Source organism: Puntigrus tetrazona, chromosome 4, assembly GCF_018831695.1.
Source record: "Puntigrus tetrazona isolate hp1 chromosome 4, ASM1883169v1, whole genome shotgun sequence".
Taxonomy (NCBI): Eukaryota; Metazoa; Chordata; class Actinopteri; order Cypriniformes; family Cyprinidae; genus Puntigrus; species Puntigrus tetrazona.
The window spans coordinates 7,134,599-7,160,331 of NC_056702.1; the positions used below are offsets into that span (position 1 = coordinate 7,134,599).

General features: G+C 37.4%; 1 protein-coding gene across 1 annotated transcript in view; it reads right to left on the reverse strand.

Moving 5' to 3' along the window:
* nell2b (neural EGFL like 2b) overlaps positions 1 to 23,316 on the reverse strand; it is a 38,045-nt gene extending 14,729 nt beyond the window's left edge. The window contains exons 1-15 of the mRNA XM_043237904.1: positions 23,016 to 23,316; positions 22,272 to 22,400; positions 16,786 to 16,936; positions 16,084 to 16,257; positions 15,894 to 15,990; positions 15,739 to 15,811; positions 15,575 to 15,657; positions 14,839 to 14,967; positions 13,600 to 13,702; positions 12,966 to 13,057; positions 11,840 to 11,942; positions 10,507 to 10,641; positions 7,005 to 7,130; positions 1,068 to 1,190; positions 20 to 115 (exon numbers count right to left, since the gene is read on the reverse strand). Of these exons, the coding sequence (XP_043093839.1) occupies positions 20 to 115; positions 1,068 to 1,190; positions 7,005 to 7,130; positions 10,507 to 10,641; positions 11,840 to 11,942; positions 12,966 to 13,057; positions 13,600 to 13,702; positions 14,839 to 14,967; positions 15,575 to 15,657; positions 15,739 to 15,811; positions 15,894 to 15,990; positions 16,084 to 16,257; positions 16,786 to 16,936; positions 22,272 to 22,400; positions 23,016 to 23,067 (1,666 nt within the window). The 5' untranslated portion in view covers positions 23,068 to 23,316. The remainder of the gene's footprint in view (positions 1 to 19; positions 116 to 1,067; positions 1,191 to 7,004; positions 7,131 to 10,506; positions 10,642 to 11,839; positions 11,943 to 12,965; positions 13,058 to 13,599; positions 13,703 to 14,838; positions 14,968 to 15,574; positions 15,658 to 15,738; positions 15,812 to 15,893; positions 15,991 to 16,083; positions 16,258 to 16,785; positions 16,937 to 22,271; positions 22,401 to 23,015) is intronic.
* Between the last annotated feature and the right edge of the window lie 2,417 nt (positions 23,317 to 25,733).

The window sequence follows — 25,733 nt, forward strand, 5'->3', positions numbered from 1 at the left end:
TGGCCTGATTGCGTCCTACCTGTCTCGCATCTCTTTCCGGTGAAGCCCTGCTGGCAGACGCAGGTATCTGGAGAGACGCAGGAGCCTCCGTTGAGACACTGGCCCTCACACAGCGCTGCACATCAAACACAAGACACAGGGGTCAGCACAAACTACAACCATCATCAGAGTACGCTCTACTTCAGCCTTTAGCTTCGACTTACTTGCCATTTCTCTCTGTCGGTATCGTTTTATTTGCTTGTGATTCGTTTCTTTGATTACTTTTTAATTGCATTTAGAGAACAAAAAGGTTTTACGTTTACATACCATTTACAAAAAAAGATATTAATTTAGAAATATATTGTACTTATTAATATATGTATTTATTAATATACTAATTATTTATTAATATAATAATGTATTTATTAATATACTAATTAAAAACCCAAAATGCTTCATTTGTATCTTTGTTCGGTTTCTTTTATTATTTATATTATTTTATATTACGTTATATTATTTTATGTTTACCTCAATAACTACCTGATAAACTACTTAAGATATATTTGTTAACATTTATAAAGTACTACAAATATTTAATATTTATGCAAGTTGCAAATTTATAAAGCAATATATTTGTTGTTATTTTTACCTTATTATTTATTTAATTTATTAATGAATTTAGCTTCTAATCGTTTGTCTTTCCTCTTATTACTTTAATATTCATTTTATTTAATTTAAATTTGATTTAATTTAAATTTAAAACTGCCTTGTTTTAATTTCATTTGTTCAAATTATTATTATTATTATTATAACTTCAAGAGGTAGTTTTAATTAAAAAAAAATGTCATAAACTGTTTTCTGTTTTTTGAGAAATCTCTTATATTGAAGTCAACGGTTACCAAAGATGTCTGATAAAAACAATAACCTTGAACATTCTTGGCTGTTTATTAGTACTTATAAAGCACATATTCTGCATGACCATATAGTACATCCCCAATCCATCCCAACATCCTAAACTAAACAAACTGCCTTCCTACCTATTCTTTTTCTCTAGCGTGTAGTGCCGATGTTCAGATGTTCGCTCTTACCTCTGCAGACGGTTCCGTTCCCGACGTAGCCAGGTTTACAGGAGCAACTGTGTCCACCGACCGTATTGAAGCAGAGAGCGTTTTCATCGCACGTATTCAGTCCACGCACACACTCATCGTGCTCTGGAAACACAAGAGCAGCCTGCATCACAGTGTGTTCGCGCACTTTCCTCAAACTTTTTGCACATTCTGCACTTTCCGTCTTCCTCGCCGCCGTTTGTCTCAGAGGGAATGCAATTCCATCTCAAAGATGAAAAACAGGCAGGAGGAAAGCGAAAGAGACAGAGACAGAGAGAAAGAATAAAACGGGGAAAGGAGTAGGAGTCAGATGCGCATGAGCACGGTGCTTAGGGAATAACTGACACTACTGTACAAAAATAATATGCCACAGTCTTTGTTGAAGGTTGTCTGCACTTTTGAGACGCTGTCAAAGAGTTTTTCGCACTTAGACGTTCTCTATGTGGGCAGCAAAGCCTCAAAAAAAACCTGCAAAACGACTATAGTTTACAACGTTCGGATAAATAAATAATACATAATAAACACATAAATAAATTCAGGATCCGTTGATTAAATAATTCAAAAGAACAGCATGTGTTACAAGTAGGAACATTTTGTAATATTAAAAATGTCTTTAAATGTAATTTTTTTTAAGCATCATTACCGGTACCAGTTCTTTACGCTTTCCAAAAAAAATATTAAGCACAACTGTTTTAAACATTGCTATGTATTCATTTATTTTTTGAGCACCACATCATCATATTAGAATGATTCCAGAAGGATCATGTGAAACTAATACCGGTTATGATTTATTTGATCACATTATATTTTAAGGTTTAATTCTCGCTATAAACAAACCATTAACTATGCATCAATAAACTCAGAATTTGCTGCTTATTAATAGTTAGTACGGTAGTTGTTTAGTTTAGGTATTAGGATTAGGGATGTAGATTATGGTCATGCAGAATATGAATATAATCATAATAGGTCTGTTAATAAGCAACTACTTAATAGTGAAAATTGGTCCCTATATTGAAGTATTTTATTATTTAATTCAACTTAAACATTTTTTAGTTTCTTTTTTGTGCTTTTGCCCTTTTATTTTCACCCAACTTTTACTTAAAAATCAAGGTATATATATATATATATATATATATATATATATATATATATATATATATATATATATATATATATATTTTTTTTTTTTTTTTTCCAAGTTCAGAAACACTCAACTTGTTGAAAGAAAACCAGAGAGCAAACCACGTGCATTGTTTACAATGTAACAACAATAATCAATTGTGCAATTGCTCATGAAACGTTCTCACAATGTTACAGATTTACAATGACCTCCAGATGACCCCATACTAAAAGAAAGGCTTCACTCAGTCTGCTTGAAATGTCAAAGAAAGGTCCTCCGCTGCAGAGCCTCTGTCATTAATATTTCTCTTTGGGGGAAAAATGTTCCCATAGCAGCCAGGAGTTAAGGAGAACAGTAAAGTTACTGTGAAAATGTTGGTGAAACTTCAGTGAACCTCATAAATATTTCACACAAGCCAATCAAAAGAGACAGATTTGTCTAAAACTAAAAAATCCAGACTTATTTTTGCTCTTATGGACACTTCGAACCAAAGAGATAAGCTTTATAAAAGTTATGACTTGTCCACACCCACATTAAACGGCTCGTTTTAAACACACCCCCACTTTTCTACATCACAGTGTGGGTTTATTTTCGTAACACTAGCCATTTGTTTACTCACTGAAAGAAGGCGGAGTTATTATTCTCGCTGCAGTGTTGCTGCCGGCGCCATGTTCTGGAGGCGCTGTGTGTCGTTGTAAAAAAGTGAAACATTCGGCCAATCACAATGCCGAATCAGAGCACACCTTGCCTTTTTTGGAACAATGAGCTTTGTTCAAATCGAACAGAAAGGCGGGGGTTTCTGAGAAACAATAATGTTCAATATGTGGAGAATAATGGTTTTTTTAAAACGCATAAACACATTGCAATACACCAAATACACAAAGTAATGTTCCTTTTTAGCAACATCATATGACCCCAATAATTCATCGATATCGGCCCCTATATATGTTGGTCTATATATGTCTATGCGCTACTTTCCTATTAAACTCACTTAACTTAAAAAAATAACCCCAATGACTGAATCGAAGACTGAATGTTCATTTTTCATGCACATTATAACGCTGTGGTGCCTAAATACAACTGTAGCATTTAAAATGATTGATTTAGTTTTTTTTTAACTCGTGAGACGATCCAAGAAAAAAAGGATGAAATCAAAGCCAACAATTTGGTCCAATATCAGCTCCATTGGCTCCCTTGAAACAAGCTCTGTTTACCTCAATCAGTGATATTACAGTCACGCCAAGCAGCGTTTGACTGAGATGAATCCCTCACCGTGGACGTGTTTGCACGGCCTGATTTCTCATCTGCGTTGACTCATCTGCCCATGACAGCTAAAGTGACACCAATTATCCTGCTAATTACTCATATTAACAAAGCTTTTCTCTCCTAGCCTCACACGTATTCATTTACCTTCTATCTTTCAGATGGGCAGATCTATCAGTTTCCACCAGGTGAAAAAAAAAAAAAACGTCTTATTACTCACATAAGCAATGCAAACAACAGACTCGTATTGAGCTTCTATATAGAAGAGAATGCTTTTCCTTCTCTACTGATTTATCTCTCCAAATCCCAGCGTTTACACCTGTCTGCCGTCTTTTTCTTAAACGCGTCACTTTCCATCTCCTCAAAGCCATCCTCCAGTGAAGCGAAACTGCCTAATCAACTTTAGTCATAAATCTTACAACACACATCCTTAAATCACTCCCATTAAAATGTCATTAAATCATCTCATTAAAACGCACTTTAACTGATGAATGATACTGATTGGCTGTGTGTTTTTATGCTGCGCTTTCTCATATTTGAACACCTTAGGATGCATTTGCAGCTGAATTAAACAACCTTCACATATTCAGTCTGAATGCTTTAACAGGGTGCCAAAACTTATATTATAGTTACTGACAGAAATGCTATTTCTTACGCATGTAACAAAATCGCTTTGATGATTCTTTTTGTCTGTGCTCATGAAATTAATATCAAAATCATTTACAAGTCCTTTTGAAGCACGCACGACTTCTTTACTCTACGAAACACGAATGAAGATGTTTAGCAGAATGTAAAAGCTGCTCTTTCCCACAATGCAAGTGAATGGTGACCATATCTGCAGAGTGTGTCAGTTTCTCACACAAACGTAGGGTACGGTTTTGGAAAACTTCATAACATGACATGCTTCAAGTAATTGTGCGAGAATTATGCTTTATTTATCACAAAGCGTCATTTTATGTACTTATCGGTACGTATTTCGTTTCTCTCAAAAAAACGCACCCAGGTACGTTTATGCCATGAAACCAGTCAGTCAAAACATCACCTTCGGAGCAAAAACAGTGACGAGCGATGCTTAAATGATGACAATTTTCAAACTACTCCTTGAAAGATAGAAGCCTAATGAAGTGAAATCTCTCTGATCTTTGAAGGAACATTTCCATGGACAGCTCTGTACAGAAAAGCACATAAATGAACTGATTGGAAACTAACGTCGTTTTAGGCTTAACATCTGCTGACTGCTCAGGGGGAACTAATGAAGTATTCTGTGAAAGACACAGAAAGAGAGGAGAACTAGAATCTCCATAATGTCCGTTATTAGTGCCATATATTCTTTTTCTATATTCCCCGTTTGACAACAAACACTAACTAATGACTAACACTGCTCATGTACTGTATTTGACAAAACCTCTTATGCCTACAAGTTTGTTCACTGCTGAGTAAAGGATGTCATTAGTAAATATCAGCGAGCCGATCGTGAAGGCAAGACAGAGCTTTAATGAACAGATACGGAAACAGTGGAGTGCAATTAAAATAATTACAGTAATTCCAATAACTTGTGATGTTTTAAATTAAAATAAGATAGGCTGATTAAAAGTGCTCTCGTTTTAAATCAGGTAACGTCTGTTGCCGCTTCATACGAAATGAATTTCTGTTTCGAATGATGTGACTGCAGCCTGCAGATTATCTCATAATAATCCCGCAGGCAAAATCCACAATATTTTTCTCTGTGTGACTGCACACATGAATAATTGAAAATAATAATATTTTGCCATCTGAAAGCCAGCCTCGGTAATTACAGAAGCAGATACGCAGCTTTGAGCCAATCGACAACAGACGCAAAGAACTTTCAACCAATCATCAATGGGAGAGAGATCCAGAGGGAACCATGAGAGATTAAACACACAGAATTAAACTGATAGCTGCTCCAAGTAATAGTTTCATTAAATGGATATAAAAGCAGCAAGGTGCGCATTTAAATGAAAGAAAATCTCTTACATGTACATTTCAAGGAAAAGACGCATGCTTAGAGGATTGATCTGAATCATTGCAAATAAAATCTGGTTCTGAAGCGTTCCTGAATATCATTTAGAACTGAATTTCAGCCATTTATCATCGGTTTCTAAAATAATTCTAAGTATAAAATAATTATAAGCTTTTCTCATCAGCCGCTGAGCATAACCATATCACAAGGTCATAACAAGTTTGCTTTCATACATCAGTCCAGCGCTGCAGACTACTTGAAAAATAATGACAATAAATAATAACAATGCAGCTGGCCTTGAGCACAAGATGATCAGCAGAAAAAAAAAAAACCTTGAACAGTTTCCAAAATAAAAGCTGAATTGTTGTTGCCCATGATTGCACCTTGCAGCCCAGGTGCAGTTTTTTGTGCTTTTGTGTATTTATTGAGACAGAAACCTTCCTGGCCTCTTCGTTTGTAATTAATTCACTTTTAAAGTAGGTCACAGAAGGACTAGGGCTCATTTATCGTGTTCCCTTGCATCGAATTTTGCTTCCTTATCCTGCACTCCTGAAGAGATTTAATTGCTTTTTTAAGTTAAAGATCAGGAGCACGTACCATCTGTACTTTCCGTCAGTGAAAACTTTCACATATGCTGTTTTTTTACCCAATTTGCTTTCTCAAATAGCTGTCTCTCCCTCTGTTTAATTATTGCTACTGCACCAAAGCATGCACTATTATAATAACAATAACAAATATATACTTTCTAGGGGTTGAGAGTTGGATTCCGCAGAGTTTTCATTTTAAGTTGTATATATATATATATATATATATATATATATATATATATATATATATATATATATATATATATATATATATATATATATATATATATATATATGTGTGTGTGTGTGTGTATTTATTTATTAATTTATTTTAATATTAATGCATGAAATGAAATTTTACAACACTTACTAATGAAATATTATTAATTAAATGAAAAATTAATTAAATTAACTTTTTACTTTTACTGATATTATAATAATACAATATAATAATATGTATTGTAATAAAACATTTAATATAGTTAAATATTAATTATAAATTTATACAAAAGATGTAGCAAATTAGATTATTTTATGGTGTTTTTAAACATATTTTAATGGCCTAGAGCTACTGTACGTATGACCTAATTAAAAACACCCGACAAATGATTAATCCAGATAATGCGTGTACTGTGCATATTTATTATGCATATATAAATACGAGCGCATACAGTATACATCTTGAAAATATTTACATGTATATGCATTTATCTATATTTTAATATTTTACATTATACATAAATATATTCAATATATAAACATAACATATTTAAATATATACATGGATGAGTTTGTATTTATATATGCATAATAAATATACACAGTGCACACACATTTATTACACAAAAAACCCAAAGCTTTTATTTAGGACGCGATTTAACATATTAAGCCATGGTGCTCATCTGAGAGATTCGGGTTTAAATCCAGCCTGCATTAGGCCCCGTGATTTTAACGACTTCTTTACTCACCTGTGCAGGAGTAGTCATCGATCCGGACATAGCCGGTGTTGCAGACACACATGAAAGAGCCGGGTGTGTTCATACACATGGTGTTCTCCCTGCAGTAGTGTTTCCCCTCCGCGCACTCATCAATATCTGCAAGCACAGCAGAACACAAGACACTCTGTACTATGACCCGAACGCAACGCGGATTTCAAAACATTTGGGAAGAAGCAGTGCCAGAAAAACCACCATTCACACTGCAGCTGTGATCAATTAGCAGCATTTGTCAAGGGTGCCGGCAGATCCAGTTATTACATCACAAGCGCTCTGTTGTTGTACGGAGAGCGTTACTGTTCACACTGCTGCAGGAAACTGTTAAGACCGTAAAATAGCAGGAACACCGACATCACGTTTGAATGTTTATATGAATATTTAAAGGGAAGCACAAAGGATTATGACTATTTAATCACACATTTGTCACCTCAAAACTTCAATGGGGAAAAAAAAACTTTTTGCACATCTAATTGAAACTTTGATAACAGAAAGAATACAAATAGATCTGTAATAAAGAGAAAGAATCTCTTTTGAAAATAATGCACAGTACTGACTCAATTCAGTCCTTAAACTGCATTAACAAAACATAGAGCGCTTCTAGACCTTTCACTTTCTGTCCCTTTCCTCCACCCCCTTCACTTTCTCAGCCTCCAGCTTTTTCTCTTACACTTTTCATGGATACACACTTGTCCTTCGGTCCACCCACACTCTCCTCCTCAAGAACACTTTATGTAATCTTCCTCGCGTTTCTTTCCTCTGTTAAATCTGCACGGCGCAAACTCGCGTTCTTAATTAACATTTTGTCTTCCGACCAAAAATATCAATTTTATCTCTGGTAAGGAAACAAAAAGTCGCTTGAGATATTACAACTTATCTTCAAAACATAATGACGATAACCAAATAAATGAATAAAACAACTGAAGTTCATCTTTGTCAACCCATTAGTGAACATAGCTGATTTTTGTGAGGTTCAGGCTTGAAGTAAAAATCCATCTCGTCCTATCTGGGGTCGACAAAACAAAACAAAAACAAAAAACTAAATATTACTAACTAGGGTCGGCGAAGGGTAAAATAAAATTAAATAAGTCTTACTTATGCAGTGGCATGACTACCATTTCTCGAGAAGTAATAATTATAATAACAGCCACCAATTGCTAGCAACGGATTAATAAAGTCAACTTTTCTTTTTAAGATGGTGTAAACATATCATAAATCCATCAGAGCAGCGTGTTCGGTTCAAAAAGTAAATAGTGGAGAGAATGTCTGCAAAGTATTATGTGTCCCAATATGTCTTCTGTGGAGGATTCAGCGCTTAAAGTAAGGAGGAAAACCTCACTCATCTCTTCAGTAATTGAAAATGTAATGCCTTTTTCAGCCGCTTTTGTTCTAGAAGATATGAATTCCAAATTAATAATTTAAAGTTTATTTCAGAGTCGCAATGGCACTGGTATTATTCATAACCCTGAGGCTGCTACAAACTGTCGACTGCACAGTCCATGCAAACAGACAGAATTTTTCACAAGCTAACAAGGCTTTCGCTAACACAGCTTTCAAGCTGGTGTGTGTATTTTTTATGTTAAAACGCTTCAAATTATACCAGCTTAATGTGCAGAGACGACTGTAAGTGAACTAAAGCGCACTGGTTAATTGCGGCAAGAAGCAAAAGCACACAAACAAAGAGTCTTTCCCGTGTTTCTGTGGCTCTTTCCTACATGGTATCATAACAGGGAAAATCAACATATTTCCGAATGCTAAAAGAGTCCAACAGTGCTTGATAAAGAGCGCTATTATGACCCAGCAGGCCTTCTCAGATGTGTCTCAGATTTTTATCAAGTCACACTGAGTCTTGGAGCCACATTACTGTAACAACTGTGTTGCTTGAATTCTTTCAGACATTTACAGAAGCTTTCAGGGCCTTTCAGGTGACTAAAAGTTCTTCTGTCACTTCCCCCAAAATTGCCTATTGATTGTCTATGCCAGAGGCGTCTTACTGTGACTCACAGGGATAAAGGTGAGAGTCGCATTAAGACAAAGCAAGTTGTCCACCTCCACATCACTTTACAGCACAGTCATCCCAATTGATTGTTCACAGTTTAAGCTTTTCAATTAAGATGCTTTCAGATAACTGCCTTGAAGTGGTACACGGAAGTCAAAACTGTTAATACATTTTACTGCAGGGCAAAATAGGTTTTTGTCCCCACTGCACGGGCAAAGAAACAACTTCCAATACATCTTCTCGTCCATTCCATGGAAGAAGGGAGGTTTGAATTACATGAGGATGAGTAAATGACGACAGAGTTTCATTTAAAGATACAGTTCAACCAAAAATGAAATACTGCTGAGATTTTACCAAGATGTATTTCTTTTCTTTTTGTTTTAAGATTTTGAGAAATGTACCATTACATCACTTCTTCAGCAATGGATTCTCTTCATTGAATGTCAAAATAAGCTGATAAAAAAATCACAATAATCCACATAAGTCCTATTCATTAATTATCACGCTGTTCAAATTCTGCATACTGCAAGAAACAAATCCATTTTGAAGGTGTTTAAGCTTTAATCAGTCACTTGTAACCGTAGTATGAGTCTATAATGCATAAAACGGCTTTCTCATCCCCGGTTGTGCTCGTGTGCACTCTTGTTAGTCAAGAGCAATGGTTTGAAGATTAAAAAAAACAAAACGTCTTGATAAATTATAAGCTTTTTGCTTCACAAGACAGTAATTGATGGACTGGTGTCTTGTAGATTACTTATAGATACATATGCACATGAGCTGTTTGAACTCTTTTTCTGACGGCACCCATTCGCTGCAGAGGATCCACCGGTGAGCAAGCTAAATTGCTTCAAATCTGCTCTAATGAAGAAACTCATCTTCATCTTTAATTGCCAGAGTACATTCTCAGCGGTTTTTCCATTTTTGAGTGAACTACTCCTTTAACAGGATTTAAAAACCAAAAGAAAAGCACAGAAGCACATTTGCAGGCAACAATAAGGTAATACTATAAATAGTCGTTGGACTTATGTGTGAAAAGAGATATTTGTCACGTTCTCGCCAGGCTGCCGTGTATGTTTAGACAAGGGTACAGCCTATTAAAAGCCAGCGAGCCACAGGAACCCTCCTTCACATCTGTACACACACTCGCACAGCATGAACTCCAGGGTTTACAATGCATTAATTACAGCTGTAAGGATAATAGCGGTGCTGAAATATTCATTCAGTGAGACACTAAGTAATCACCAGTCAACAGCTTTCGTCGGCACCTCCTCCATCTGTGATTGCGGGCAATTTAGTGATTTGTGAAAGCCCAGTTATTTGCTTATACAAAACAGAAATTTCTAGCGTGCAAATCTGTGGGGGGTCGAATAACAGGTGCTGTGCAGGGTTTGATGGATTTAGAGTTTCATTTGTTTGTATAGTGTTTAGAAACATACATGCATCGATGATTGGCACGTTTGCCAGCAGGGGTTTTAATACCTTGGCAGTAGGCGCTGTCGTCCCTGAGAGCATGGTATCCTTCTTTACAGCTGCAGAAAGCTCCTGCTTCTAGGTTAATGCAGTCCGAATTCTCCACACAATTGCGGCTGTGACCCTCAGCACAGAAATCGTGCCCTGGGAGGGAGACAGATAGGATAGGAGTGCTACGCAACGCATAAATCTGACATATATAATATATGCATTACATTTAAGCAATTTTCCCAATGTGGACCAATTTCAAGCATGCACTGATGATCGAAAGACACTTTATTTTGAATTGGGAGTATCTCTTGTTCACCTACGCCTGGTTAGTCGATGCGAAATACTTGTGGGACATTGCGTACCCTGCGGCGTGACAGGCCATACGCCATCAGAAATCATTTTAAATAGCATTTTACTAATTATTTTATAATTGTTAATAAATGAGCTCTTAATGAGTTTTTAATTTGTCTTTTTTGACTTCTTTTCCAACAAATCTCCCTTAAACAAGTTCGGTTTACTTCAGAAGCAACTTAAATAAGATATTTAACTATAAGCTCATTTCCCAGCTATAGAGTCTATTCAACCTAGAATTAAACAGTTGAGTTTCATCTAGGGTTGTGCGATATATATAGTCTGTGATAACATCCTAATTGTTGTTTTAACAATGTGCGATTTGACATTATTGAATAGTATATAAAGAAAAAATTACATGGTGTAATTACAGAAGAGCTCAGTTTTAAATACACTTTGAAAATCTTTTGTAATTTTTGAGAGAGATGCTACTAGTCTAATCAGATTCAAATATTTTATTATTTCATTTCAAAATTGTCTTTAATCTTTCTTTAAAGAAAAGAGTACAAACTGGCTATTTGTAGTTTAAAAATGCCACGTAATTTTTGACCCTTCAAAAAATAGCCAAGGCAAAAAGGTTAATAAACTGTTCCCAAAGATCCAAGATATATGTTTTTTAACTTATATACTCATATAATTAAACAAAGCGATTCAGTTAAAACAAAAAGTCGAACCAAGCAAAACCACACAAAACAGGCATAACAAAACAAAACAAACAAAAAAGCTAAACAATAATAAAAATTGTGGCTCAATCTGTGAACTATGGGGTTTGGAAAAGCAGAGCATACATTGCTCTTTAAAGTATTATCTATGTTAAACTGGGTGCTATGTGAGAAGGCATAAAAAATAGATGAGTGCTGTCATGCACAGTCATGGCTTGGTGTTGAGCACAAATCTAGTTTGTGTGCACAGTGGTCAAAGGTGTCTGCCCTTAATATGACTCCAATCAGCAGAGTGTAGAGGTGTGTGTTATTTCTGTGTGTGTGTGAGCGTGTCACACCTCTGCACACTTTGCAGCAGCGGTCTGTGAGCGTGATCTGTTCTGACTCCGGGCAGTTTAGCTCTGGACAAGAAGTGATCTCGACCCTGCGCATACTTCGATCCTGCAAACACGAAAACAATTGTGTATACATTTTATCCTGCAAATAAAACAAATCCAACTTAGGATGCTACGTTCTGGTTTTAAGACATGGTAGCCGTTTTAAAGCTGGTTTAAACAACAACTTCCAAAAATCAAATGTTGCTTGGAATTCAATTTGATTCAAACTCTGCCTGAAATCCAATCTATAAGCAGCCCTACAGAATATACATTTTGCCTGGGATTCTGTCTGAATTCATAACCAGGCTGAGACATAATTCATATTCTGCCTGAATTTCAAATTCATAACAAGGCACAGAGATCATTTGAATTCAAATGGTGCTTGGAAATTCAATTCATAACCATGCCCGAAACATATTACAAATTCAAATGCTGCTTGGAATTCAAATTCATAACCAGGCTCAGACAGAATTCAAATTCAAATCAAATTCATAAGCAACAACAGAATTTGAATTCTAAATTAGCTTGGAATTTAACCGCTGCTTGCATTCTAAAATTCATAACCATATTTTAACTAAACTTCAAACTCATAACCAGGCACAGACAATTTTCTTGGAATTTAATATTCTAAGTGATAACCAGGCCGAGCAAGAATTGTGCCTTAAATTTAGAATTCATAACCAGACACAGACAGAATCTGAATTCGAATTTTAATTCAGATTCATAGCCAAGCTGTGAAACAATTTAAATCCTTCATGGAAACTGAGTCATTCATAACCAGGCTCCCACTGAATTTGATTTCAAAATTTTGCTTGGAATTCAACCACCGTTTAGAACTCAAATTCATAACCAGGCCAAGTTAGAATTCTTATTCAAGTTCAAATGCTGCTCGGGACTGCAAGTACGATCTCCGCCGTCAAAATTCTATAGAATTTCCATCATAAATCATTCAGACTTCAATCACTGACAGGAATCCAATTCACACATCCACCCAACAGGCAGAAAGATTTTCTCCAAAATGTGGAAAAGGTGTCTGGGTCTGTTGAAGATCTTCAGACCACCGGCCTGAAGTTACACTGGCACTTACCCTGCATTCGAACAGCAGACAGTTTCCCTCAGAATCGTGCACGCTTTTACGATCCCCTTCCACGTACACTCTTCCTCTGAACAGACACACGGCTAAAGCCGAAAAGATACAGAGAGAAAAAGAAGCAAAAATGAGATCCAGACAAGAAATTAAGAGCGCAGAGCCAAAACAAAGCACTTTGGAATGTGAACCAGTAAAGCATCGATCGGACAAGCATGTTAGATTAAGCCTACCAGAGCGCAGTGTTAAATAAAGCCCTGGTCATCAGTCAAACTGCTATTAGCTTCTGCACATTAGCTCTGCTCACTCAAACACAACACGCTGCACACTGGCCTTGAATTATTAATGATACCAGCGAAAGCGTGTGACTGCGTTGTGTGTGTGTTGACATTCACATTTGTGGCAGCGGTAACCTAGCAACACAGGGATGTGGTCAGTTTGTCATCAAGACCGCGGCACGATTATATAAAAGATTTTAGTGGAAAGGAAGATGCCGGAGATACGAGGGAGCGAGCGCGAGACAAAGAGAGGAAGAAGAAAAGTTGACAAATACACGCACCTCTGTAGACGCATGGCCTCATTTGTGTGTGTGTGCGTGTGTGTGTGTGTTACGTGCGTTTGTGTGTATACTCACGCTGGCACTCTTTACAGCAAGCTCCAGGCATGTAGATTGGAGCAGTATCAGGGGGACACTGAGGTGGTGGGCAGAAAATACTCTCGCACTCCACTGTACCGTTCTGTAGGTGGAAAACACACACACACACGCCACAATCATCAATAAAAGAGCTTCACGATTACACGTTCTGCAACATAAACTGACAGTGACTGTCATGAATGCTGATGGCAGACCAGATTGTCACATAAAATTTTCACAACTAAAACAAAGCCCGAAAAATACACAGGTGTGAAGCAACTGGTCTTGAGGGTGCGTTTCCACACTGACAGCAACAAAACAGCTTGACTTGCCAACTTTCTATAAAATTTGCGTTTGTTTTGTACTAAAGTATCTACAAAAATGACAAATTAAAAAAAAAAAATATATATATATATATGTATTGTATTACCCTGAATACATATATGAACATCAGTGCATATTAATGTCATAAATATTAAATTATAAACCAAATTTTTTATATTTAGGATATATTTAGGGAACATAAATGTACTCACAAGAGAATGCAAACGTTCCTAAAGGGAACGCAATAATGCAAATGTTTTGCGAGAAAATGTAAATGTTTTCAGAGAGGACACAAAGTTCTTCCAGGGAACGTAGCAATTTTTTTGCGAGAGAACGCGCAAGAAAATGCAAATGTTTCCGTGAGCAAACAGAAAGTTTGTTTGGAAAACGTCATTTTTTGAGAATGCAAATGCTGCCCGAGAGAACACAAAGTTCTGGGGGAACGCTGTAGTTTTCCAATGGCGGCGCAAATGTTTTGCGAGAGAATGCAAAGTTTTGCGAGCCAACACAAAGTTTCTCTGGGGACCGTAATAGTTTTGTGACAGAATGCAACATTTCTTGGGGGAACATAAAATGTCTGCCAAAAAAAACAACTGTATTTTTTTGTGCAAGAATGCAAAGGCATTGAAATATAATTCTTCCTCCCGTCTCATATTTCATCCCCATGTCCAAACAAGCTCCCAAAGCCGTAGTAGAAGCAGCAGTAGTCACATCACATCACTACTCATTTGCATAATTTGTACTGTCACTCACGTCTTCTCAACTATTACTGAAAAGAATGACTTCCAGTTGCTTTGTCCCTGGAAACTGCTGTCGTTGTGAATGGCCCTTAAGCTTGTAGTTCGAAAAGCCACCTCTCGTTTAAATTCCCGACCAAACATAAAGTCATCCCGTCCTGGCGATACATAAACTCACTGAGCATGTGCAGTTTCTGCATCCATCTATCCAAGCATCATCGTCCCTGTATATCTCTCCATTCAGGGTGCATGTCCTCTCACAGTAACAGCCATCCAAGTACTTCATCTTCTCTTCGGCAAGTGCCAACTACAGCACAATGAAGACATGAGGAAGAAGAGAATGATGAATCAATATAGAGAGAAGCGATAAAAAAAAATGAAGAGCAAGCAAAAACAATAAATGTTAGAAGGAGAGGGAAATAAGAGATTTATGATAAAGGCAGCGTTGGTGGTGTTCACTATGATGACCATTAAATAGACCATAACACCAAAAAAAAACCTATTGACATCCAACACAAACGCTATAAACCTTGTGTACTGGAGAGAGAATTGAGTAAGTCTCAGCAAAATGGGACGCATCAAATTAACAGCATTAATTTTTATAAACTAACAGCTAATAATAGCAACATTAGCATGCTAAAAGTAATGGGTTTTTTTTTACCACACAGGTAACCCCAAAATTCAAAAACTACTTAAAATCTTTTCTCAAAACACATAAAACGACACTGTAAATTCCCTGCTCAAATGATTTATTTATTATTCATGTAGTTTCAATGCAAATGCATTTAAAAACCTTCGATATTACATATTTAAATGCATTGCACAGATTGAATTATATTCAACAGTTTAGAATAATAAAACTGATCATGCGGGAAATAAATTACCACAGTGGTAAAAAAATTTTACGCACTTACCTTGCTTGATGTTTTAGCCAAAATGTCTTGAAGTTCCATGATCTTCTGAACCAACCCATGGAAATCGTTGCAAGTGGGACAAGCTGGAAATTGGTGAATGCACATTAATGCAGACCACAGGAAAGTAAATAAAGTGCAAAGTAAAAAAATTTTTGTGCACTTACTACGGTTGAGATCTGGACATTGGACGACGTATCCATGGGGTATGACAACCAACTGAACATCTTGCATGACTCCCTGAAAGAAAGAAAGTCAGACATAAATAAGACAATTTTACATGTTTTATGGACTGTTTTTAATGTTTAAGATTACGCTGTACCCTGAAAAACCCATGGGCATCATTTCTTTGACCAAGCCAGATGTTTGTTCCTCTGGGAAACTCCATAGAAGGGGTCTCCACAATCCTCTCGTAAATTCTGTAAACACAAAAAAGCAACACATGAGTGGACATTGATACAGACTACTACATGGCATTCAAATCTATCTCTGGTGGTTCTCAAGCCATTCACCTGTTGCAGTCAATATGGAGCACCACTTGGGTGGCACTGAATGCCAGGGAGACTTTGTGCCAATGTCCATCTGCTAGACTATAGGGGAAGACCTCTCTCTGCTGCCGCTGGTCTGAGGTTTGGAAGAAGAGACGGATCTCATTACGCAGACCGCTGCTCTCTACCTCCAGAAACCTGAGGAGGAAGCCAAGAAAACAAAGACTTAATCATGCTCGAAATCTAAGAACTGCGGGGAAAAAGCTGCAGCCAAAATGTTTTCTGATAGTTCTAATGTTCCCATGCACAAGACTTCTGCAGGTTAAGCTGCCAAGCGGTCGTTATTAAATTCTGGTACGTGCCAAAGCAGCAGGGAATAATGCGGCTCAAGGGAATGTAGGAGTTTTGAATGAATGTGAAGAGGAGCAGTGATCCGTGAATATCTTGGCTTGGACTCCGAGTGCTGACCTTAAAGAGGTGGTAGAATCAATACTGTGTGTGTTTAAGAAATGTCAGTGGACACCCCAATCAGAAGTGTTACAGACGTTCCATCAGGAGAACAGATTATGTGTTCCTCCGAGGAACAGTAAATTAAACAGAAAAAAATAGAAAGAAGGTTACACTGGAGCAAACCTCTACTGGACGAATGGATGGATGGATAGATGCATGGAGAGATGGAATGGACAGATAGATAGATGATAGACAGACAGACAGAAAGATAGATACCTCTGTTCTCCATAGTGGATGGACAGCAGCACTCCAGAGCTGAATTTCTCCTGTTTAAGGGTCAGTAAAAGAGTGAACTCAGTTCTTCCTCTCAGCTTCTGAAGAATTCTCTCTGCTGCCTTGAAAGAAGCTCTTTCATTCCTTGATGTGCCTGATGGAGCGAGTGACAAAATATGTGAAGGACAAATTCTGAGGCAATTGCTCATTCAACTTGGATCAACAACATATAATCTTACAAGCTTTATATATTAAAAGTATCCCATAACGGTTCGCGCTGATGTATTTGATCCACCCTTAGCAAGCTATGTATTCAACACAATCATCAGCTTTTCAGTAATTGAATTTGTTAAACATTTATGCTACCGGTACCAAGCAAAAGTGTCTCAGAGGCAGAAACAGTCTTTAGTTTCCGAAGCATGATGTAGCTGTGGATCTAATACTGCCGTTTTAAGGGCCAGCGCGACCATCAGGTGATATTTCGGGTTCAACAAAGCAGAATAAATGAGTAAATACCAAGTACCAGTATATATATATATATATATATATATATATATATATATATATATATATATATATATATATATATATATATACACAGTATATATATTACTAGTTCCAGAAACAAGGGCCCAAGAGCACACATGGCAACAACGCTGAGCATTAAAATGGATGGGAATTCTAACAGATAGCTTTGTCTAGTTGTTCAAGATATGCTTGGAGCATACAAAGGACAATTTTAAGAAAATGAGGATGGTAGACTGACATGCAGGTCATGTCCTGACACTACCGTGAGTGGCACAGAACAGAAATAAAAAAAAAAAGAGACAGGAAGGAGGAAACACACTGGGAGAGCTGATGAGATGGCTGAGGAGGACACAGGAAGTTGACTGTCTCCTCAGGGACGAATGTTTAAATCAGTGCTGTCAAAATATAAGAAATGTCTGGGTCTGGTCCTCTCACAGGGTAAAAATCAGGCAACACACACACACACACACACTCCCGCACACATAAAGCCAACTGGGGAACACTAATGTTCTGTAGCTATTGTCAAGCAAGGCTCAGGGGAGCTGTAAGCCGCAGCCGTGAGCCTATTGTACGCCAGGAACGAGGAGGAGTTTCACCACCTTCATTAATCAAATACACTGTACGACAGTGAGCTGAAGCTAACCTGGTAACCTCGACAATCCGCAGAGGACACCGCAGCTGATCTAATGGATTCCAGGAAACTTCACAAGTATCAGCATTAAAGTCCTCTGGGGAAGTGCTAGGAAAACATGTTTTTTTCAGACACCTCTCAGATTAATTCCCATTGGATCGACACTTCCTCTCAGATGCGCTATTCTTCCATCCCGTTCATCATTGTGGGTTGTATCAATGTGCTGTAAATCAAAGGCTAGTCGTTCGATCGCAGCATTTAAAGGTCAGAGAGCAGCTAGGAACTCCTGATGGCTATCTGGCAGAAAAAAAATGTTATACTGATAAATAGTTATAAATAAATAAACCTGCACAGAAAAAAGATTCAGATGAATATTGAAACTGATCGAATAATGGTTAGCTAAATATTGAAAGAAACTAATAAATTAAATTAAAATGAAGTTAAAAATAAGAAAAAGATGGTATAAATTGGTACAAATCTGTACAGATAAATATAAAGAAACAAATAAGCAAATTACAAATATCTGCAAACAGTTAGATAAATATTAAATGAAAAACTGTACAGAAAATGTGTCAGACATAATTAAAAAAAGCTAAATAAAGTTACAAATAAATACAAATACAAAAGTATTGAAATTGGATAAATATTGAAATATAAATATTAAATGAAACAATTAATACACATGATATAAATGTTTAAATCCGTTTTTTAAGAAACATAAAACAATGCTATTTTATTAAGGAACATTTAATTTCCCGAGGACACAATCACCACTGAGAAAGGAGGTAATCAGTAATCTGAATCTGTAATCAATCGCTCCGAGTTATCAAACACCACAGCCCTGCTACGCCTCAAGAGAACCAATAACTTCAATAACGATAAACGAGAACTGGGCTCCTGGGAGCAAGAAACACAGTGTGATGCAAATTATGTAACTCGGGTGACGCTGCTCTGGCAGAATTTAAATGAAAAAGCTTTAAGAAGATTGCTGGTGAGTTTTCCTAATGATGCTGAGTATCGGTGGCACCAATAATATGAGCAATTACATGTAAAAAAAGCACTTAAATTGATCACGAGTCAGGCTACTTATAATGCAAGCGCTTAAAAGTGTGTCCTAACGTACCTTAATGAAAATTTAAAGCCAATGTAAAAAAAAAAAACCTCATTTACAACTGATGAATTATTCAAGGCCTATTATAATGACAAAACGAACAAGTGTCTCTCCTCAAGTTAACATCGCATTAATCAGAAGACACAGGTCCATTATTTAGTGCCTCAAAGAAGTGGTTTGATTGGTCGAAATGCCACAGATGCATATATTATTTTTAAATTTTTTTTCTTTGCAGAGACTTAAAGGGATAGTTCACCCCCCAAAAATGTAAAGTCTATAATTTAATTACACCCGTGTTAATTTCATTTTCTAATCATCTCCATTTGTGTTTTCAATAAGAAAGGTAGTTAGGTTTGAAATGGCATAAGGGTAAGTAAGTCATTTATGAGCGAACTATCCCTTTAAGCATTTGCAAAAAAAATGTCACGGTACTGCAGACACGAAGTCGAGACATGGACGCGGGGATGAAGGATACGAGCGACGTCAAGGATTTGTCTGGTCCAGACGGCATCAGTGCACAGGAGAAACACTTAGCTGACGTCCCTCTTGGCCGCTGCATGCTCAAATAGCTGATGAATGAGCAGGAATCTGATCCTGGCACTTAAAAGATCCAGTCAGCACCAGGTCTGGCAGAAGAGGTACGACTGTGCCAAACTTTTTTCTCTTATTGTTTGCTTCCGCACCGCTCCATCCATTTGCTCATTTAATCATTCGGTCAGAACGAGTTATTCAGCGAAACGCGGTCGCACTCAGACTTACAGACTGTTACATTATGTTTCACATCATGTTCCAGGGCGCTTAGAGATTTAGCCGTAGGTTATTTTTGCATTGGTGTCCATCAGATTCAAATTTTAAGAGGAAATAACAAAGTAATCTTAATAAAAGTATTTAAAGGAATAGTTTATCCGAAAAATGTTCTGTAGGAAATAAAAGGAGACATTTTGAAAGCAATGTGACTACATATTTACTACATCTCATGTGACCAAAATTAAAGTCATTAGTTACTGATCATTTTCAAATCCAGTGGGTTGTAACTGATTCAGTCAGAGTACCTGATCAGTTTAATTCATGAATGAATCATTCAAGATTTGTGAACTGAATCAGATTAATTGAAAAGATTGTCATCATTCTTTTCAATGATTCTACTAATATATATACACATATACATATATATATATATATATATATATATGTGTGTGTGTGTGTGTGTGTGTGTGTGTGTGTTTTACCTAAAATTGTAACAATTTTTGCTGAATTCCCACGAATATGACCACACTCCCAGAAAAGAAGACGCGAGGCTGTCTTCGGAGTACAAAAGGTACAAAAGCTAAAAATGTACAACTCTGAACATCATTTACCTATAAATGGTACATATCAGCACCGTTTTAGCACTTTACAAGTACAGATTAGTACCTTTCGGGGTACTTCCTCAGTGACAGGTCTGTGCTTTTTTTCTGCGAGCGTACTGTGAGAAATACGTAACTGTGATAGAAAATTACTCATAGCAAGATTTAGTCGATTTCGTTCTTACCGCCCACCTGCACTTACTCAGCAGCACAATGTCTGGCTACAGTGGCACTATAACATGTTTAGCCTTGAATTATCTTTAATATCTCCTCCTCCTCCTCCTCCTCCTCCTCCCCTCTTCTCTTTTCTCCTTTCCTCTCCTGTATAAACAGCACAGCACGGATGTCATTGACGGACATTGATAGGTCTCTCATCTGCATTCTGCGCATTTATGACCTTGTCTCGAAGCCTGTCTGTTAGATCCCAATGCCGCGATCCCGCTGGCATTTACTGGAGCGCCAATCAATACTGAGGAGGTGTCATCTTCCCAAATTAGAACAAGACTATTGCCTCAACAGATACCAAACGATTCTTCTCATCATGAACTCTTTATCAGACTTTGTTTTTACTACCATACAATGTACGACTTCCTAAGTCTAATGCAATGTGTGTGTGCGTACGGTGGCACACGCACAATGTATACAGTATGAATACGCTCCCCAGAGCAGCAGTGTCTCATACACCATTCATACTGCAGTGCGGAACAGAAGTGATGACACAGATGCCGGATAACTGCAAACCTAGTGCGTTATTGCGCGCGTAAAAAAATCGGTCATCATCATAAGTCACGGAAGTGGTGACAGCATACAGCAGTGCTTAAGTAACCAAATGGTTGGTGGATTTGTCCTAAGGTGTTCGAGAGCAGTTGAGCCAGAATGCAGAGAGTGGCTATCACCATCGTGCCCTTGAGCAAGACACTTAACCCCAAACTGCTCAAAGCGGGATGTCAATCTGGATAAACAACCGGCTATAAATCACCAGAGGGACGCCGATGCGATAGACAGATCCGCTGCAACGGCCCTCCAAATAAGCAGAGCGGAATGGAATAGAACACATCGAAGAACAGAAACAATAGAATAGAGTGAAAGACGGAGAACGCGCATAGAAAAGAATAGAACAGAATACAGAATCGGCAGACTACTCAAGGAATGGGGAATACAGTAGGTCAGAAATAAAACAGAATAAAATATGCAGTGCGCAATGGTACAGAATACACAAATAGAACAGAACAGAACCGAATAAAACTGAACAGTGGCCAGCAGTCAATAACTGAACGTGATTTCAGAAATCTGATTTCGAACCCTAGCTGAATTCTTTGGATGGTAAGTTCTCATCGGAATAATTTTAGAAAGAGTACCGCGGAAGAGAGAAAAAAGGAATCGGTGACACAGAAAAGTTCATTTTAAAAGCCCTAGAAACCGACTTCTTCGGAAACTGCTTCTATTTATCATACTGCAACTCTAGAGCCATAAACAGCATCATCCTGGCATTCAGAGTGAGCCACGGAGCCAGATGTTATTCCCTTCTCTACTCGCTGTCCTCATTAACTACATCTCCTGAATGGGATGACAATTCTTTGATGGGCAAGAACTTGCTGCTCAACACAGGAGCCTATTTACTCCTGGGATTGATGCTTCACTGTTGGGTTGATCCATTTTTCATGAGAGATTAAGTGGGATCTGGAATTATGCCGCTCTAAACCAGCTGTCTGCTTGGCTGTTTCCTCTCACCAGATGTTGACAATGGATTCCAATTTCTCTAAATTGATGAAGCTCACAGCGAATGCGTTTTTCCGAAAAGCCGCTGTGATGTCAGTCGCACTCCGATACGAAAACAAAAGCCAGCTCGATGGACTTGTTAAATTACACACACCTTCAAACAGATATGCTCTGCTCTCATTGTGGAAACCCTGGACCTGGGAGACTCCGGCACTTGACCTCACAAGATCAAACTCATGGAAGATATCCACGTGTAAAGCTGGATCAACCCCCAAACCTGAAACTAAAGACAATAAACATAAGGAATCATTTACAAACAGAGTTGACTAGAGTTGTCGATTGCTTAGAGCTTAGTTTTACTTACACCATCAGACAAAGCTAAATGAATTGTATTTTTACTATAGATCAAAATTATTTATATAACTGATCATTTAAAATAAGAAACTTAAATACAACAATTACTTTTTTTTTTTTTTTTTACGGAAGAAATACATTTTATGCATAATACATATTTTAATATGCATTAAAATATGCATCCTTGAATACATTATAATCAATATACTAATTTCAAACGACATTTTTAAAGTATTTTACAGTATAACATGCATAACTTTTTTTACATTTGTGGTAAGCTAACTCACAGTTAACAGGTATCCACAATTGCATTTTTAGCCTTTTAAATACACCCATTTAAAATAAACCGGAACACAGATATATAGACTATTTACATACTGATACCTAGAATTTCACATCTGAAAATCTCGCTCGCTCAAACATGATGAACATAGGTGTAACCACCACTATGCAAAATATGATCGTAACCATAACCACATAAGAGCCCATCCCGTTGCCAAAATTCAGCAGAAATAAGACGCCTGGCAAAAAAATGCAAGCTTACCGCGGAAAAGTCCGAGAGCGGAAAGCGCAAAATAAAGTTTGAATAATCCCATTGTGAAGGAGCTGAGAGAAACGCCTATTCCGTCATGCTGGTGTTCTGCTGGATACTGAGCGAGATGCGCGTCAGTGATACCTCTCCAGTAAACGCATCCTCAGATCTTCATTACACTTGGCCAAAACTTTAGCGAATGAACACGGGCATGTAAAGAGAGGACGAAAACTCCATCGGGCGAGAATTCGGCTTCTGGACACGCCGTGTACTCTCCTGAATGAACGGTCAGTGGAGAGATGCAGGTGCGTCTGAGAGAGAGAGAGAGAGAGAGAGAGAGAGAGAGAGAGAGAGAGAGAGAGAGAGAGAGAGAGAGAGAGAGAGAGAGAGAGAGAGAGAGAGAGAGAGAGAGAGAGAGGAGGGGAGAGAGAGAGAGAGAGAGAGAGAGAGAGAGAGAGAGAGAGAGAGAGAGAGAGAGAGAGAGAGAGAGAGAGAGAGAGAGAGACAGAGAGAGACCTGCACCTGCAGCTCGAAAATCCTGCCACCTGCTGGTCATAACGTGATTATCATATAAAAATGCACATACAATTGGAAGTTTTCAGATAAACACGGCACGCGTACAATACCACAACAACAGCTTTTATTAAACACGTTGACATTATATGCTTGCTCCGATAGATTAAATAACCTGGCATTCGTCAATTTTCAGCGTGTCGACTTTAAATGTCTATTTTGCGAAGTGTTTACATTTCGATTAAAAGCAATAAAGCCATTTTTTGTCTAAAATGTGTGAATTATCCACCTTTTTTCTTTATTTCATTTGAATGCGCGAGACCTCCGATTCATTAACGAAGTGCATTAAACGACAAACCTATTCGCAAAAAAAGAAAGAAATTTCTGAATACGACAATAAATCATAGTAGTATTAAAACAACCATGCATTTGTAATAATAATATATAATAATGGCTTCCAGCTATTTTAGGCGAATTGATAAAAAATTACAAAAATTGAAACGACTTCAGTTTTATAATGATTCCACACTATTTAAACACGTGCTTCTGTGACAACTGAACTCTTTCCCGACGCGTTAATGACCTAAAATAGCCCAACTAAAGAAAACCGACGAAGGTGAACACGTTAAGGGCTCGTGCACAATATTTAGTTGCTTGGATATCCAGAATTATGGCGCTCAAATAACTAAGACACGTTGCCATGGCATCTGCGGTGCATTTGCATACGGAAAAGGGTCAAAGGAGGAGGTCATGAGAGGCAGAATTAATAATTGCTCGACCAATCAAACAGATCGTGCCTCCAACGCGCAGTTTAGATACATGTAGCGCTGGGTTAAAATGGCTGGCTGTCTGCTCTGGGTGAGACGTGTTACCCAGCACATTTCATTTAAAAAGGGAGTTTGCGTGCAACATATGCCGCCATAGCTCATGCATTATTAATGAATCATTTGGTCGGGAGACCTATAAATCTGATTACAGGATCCTGCCGTCACTTATTGTGTGTTAGACCACCGCAGCGATATGTTCATCTAAATGCATATAAACCAGAGGACGGAGAAACCGACGGATGTCTTCGCTCGCCTTTCAGTCTCCACAATGAAGGCTGGAGGCGTCCGTTAGACAGAAAGCAGCTTAACAAGTGAGCTGTCCTCCGTATCAGTTCAGTCACTGCTCCACAACAAGTGTTTCAGACAACAGACTGCCTGCTTGGCAATTTTTGCGGCCTTCAATAAAAGCAGTCGGGGACGGCGGCGTGAGTGCTGTGATCATTCTCTTAACTAGAGAGAACATAAACCACTCAGGACTTCATTCCATTATGTGAGGCAGGACATGTTTATTTACACACACACACACACACAAACACATATACATATTATATATATATACATATACATATACATATACACACACACACACACACACATATATATATATATATATATATATATATATATATATATATATATATATATATATATATATATATATATATACATACATACATATATATACACACACACATATACATATACATATATACATATACATACATATATATACACACACACATATATATATATATACATATATATATATATATACATATATACACACACACACATATATATATACACATATACATACATATACACACATATATATATATATATATATATATATATATATATATATATATATATATATATACACACATACACACACACACAGCAGCTTAAACCATCTAAAACCGATTAAAACCAGGTAAGGCCGGCAATAGCAGACCAGCTTAGTCCATCTCAAACAAACTCAAACCAGCTAAGACCACCTTAGGCTGATTGTGTGGGGGATTTTGTTAGTTTTTTTCCCCAGATGAATTTGAAATGGCCTTGGTGACAAGACGCTTCCAGCGCACAAAAACACATCAAGTAGTAGAACAGCGGAAAAAAAAAACATTCAAAAGATAAAAGACCAACAGAGCACATGCACTCATCTAGTACTGCAGTACTATCTACACAACATAAAAAGAATGAGTAAAATACAGAAACTCCTCTATTGCTGTTGCTGAGAGCTTGACAGATTTGCTGTCTGTTTTTAATCAGCCAGCACAAAGCCACCTAACTTAAGCAGCCACTCAAAAATGACTGCAGATCCAACACGACTACTCTTCACCCAAACCACCACTCGCTGCCGTCTCCACTTCACTAAAGAAAGAGACTC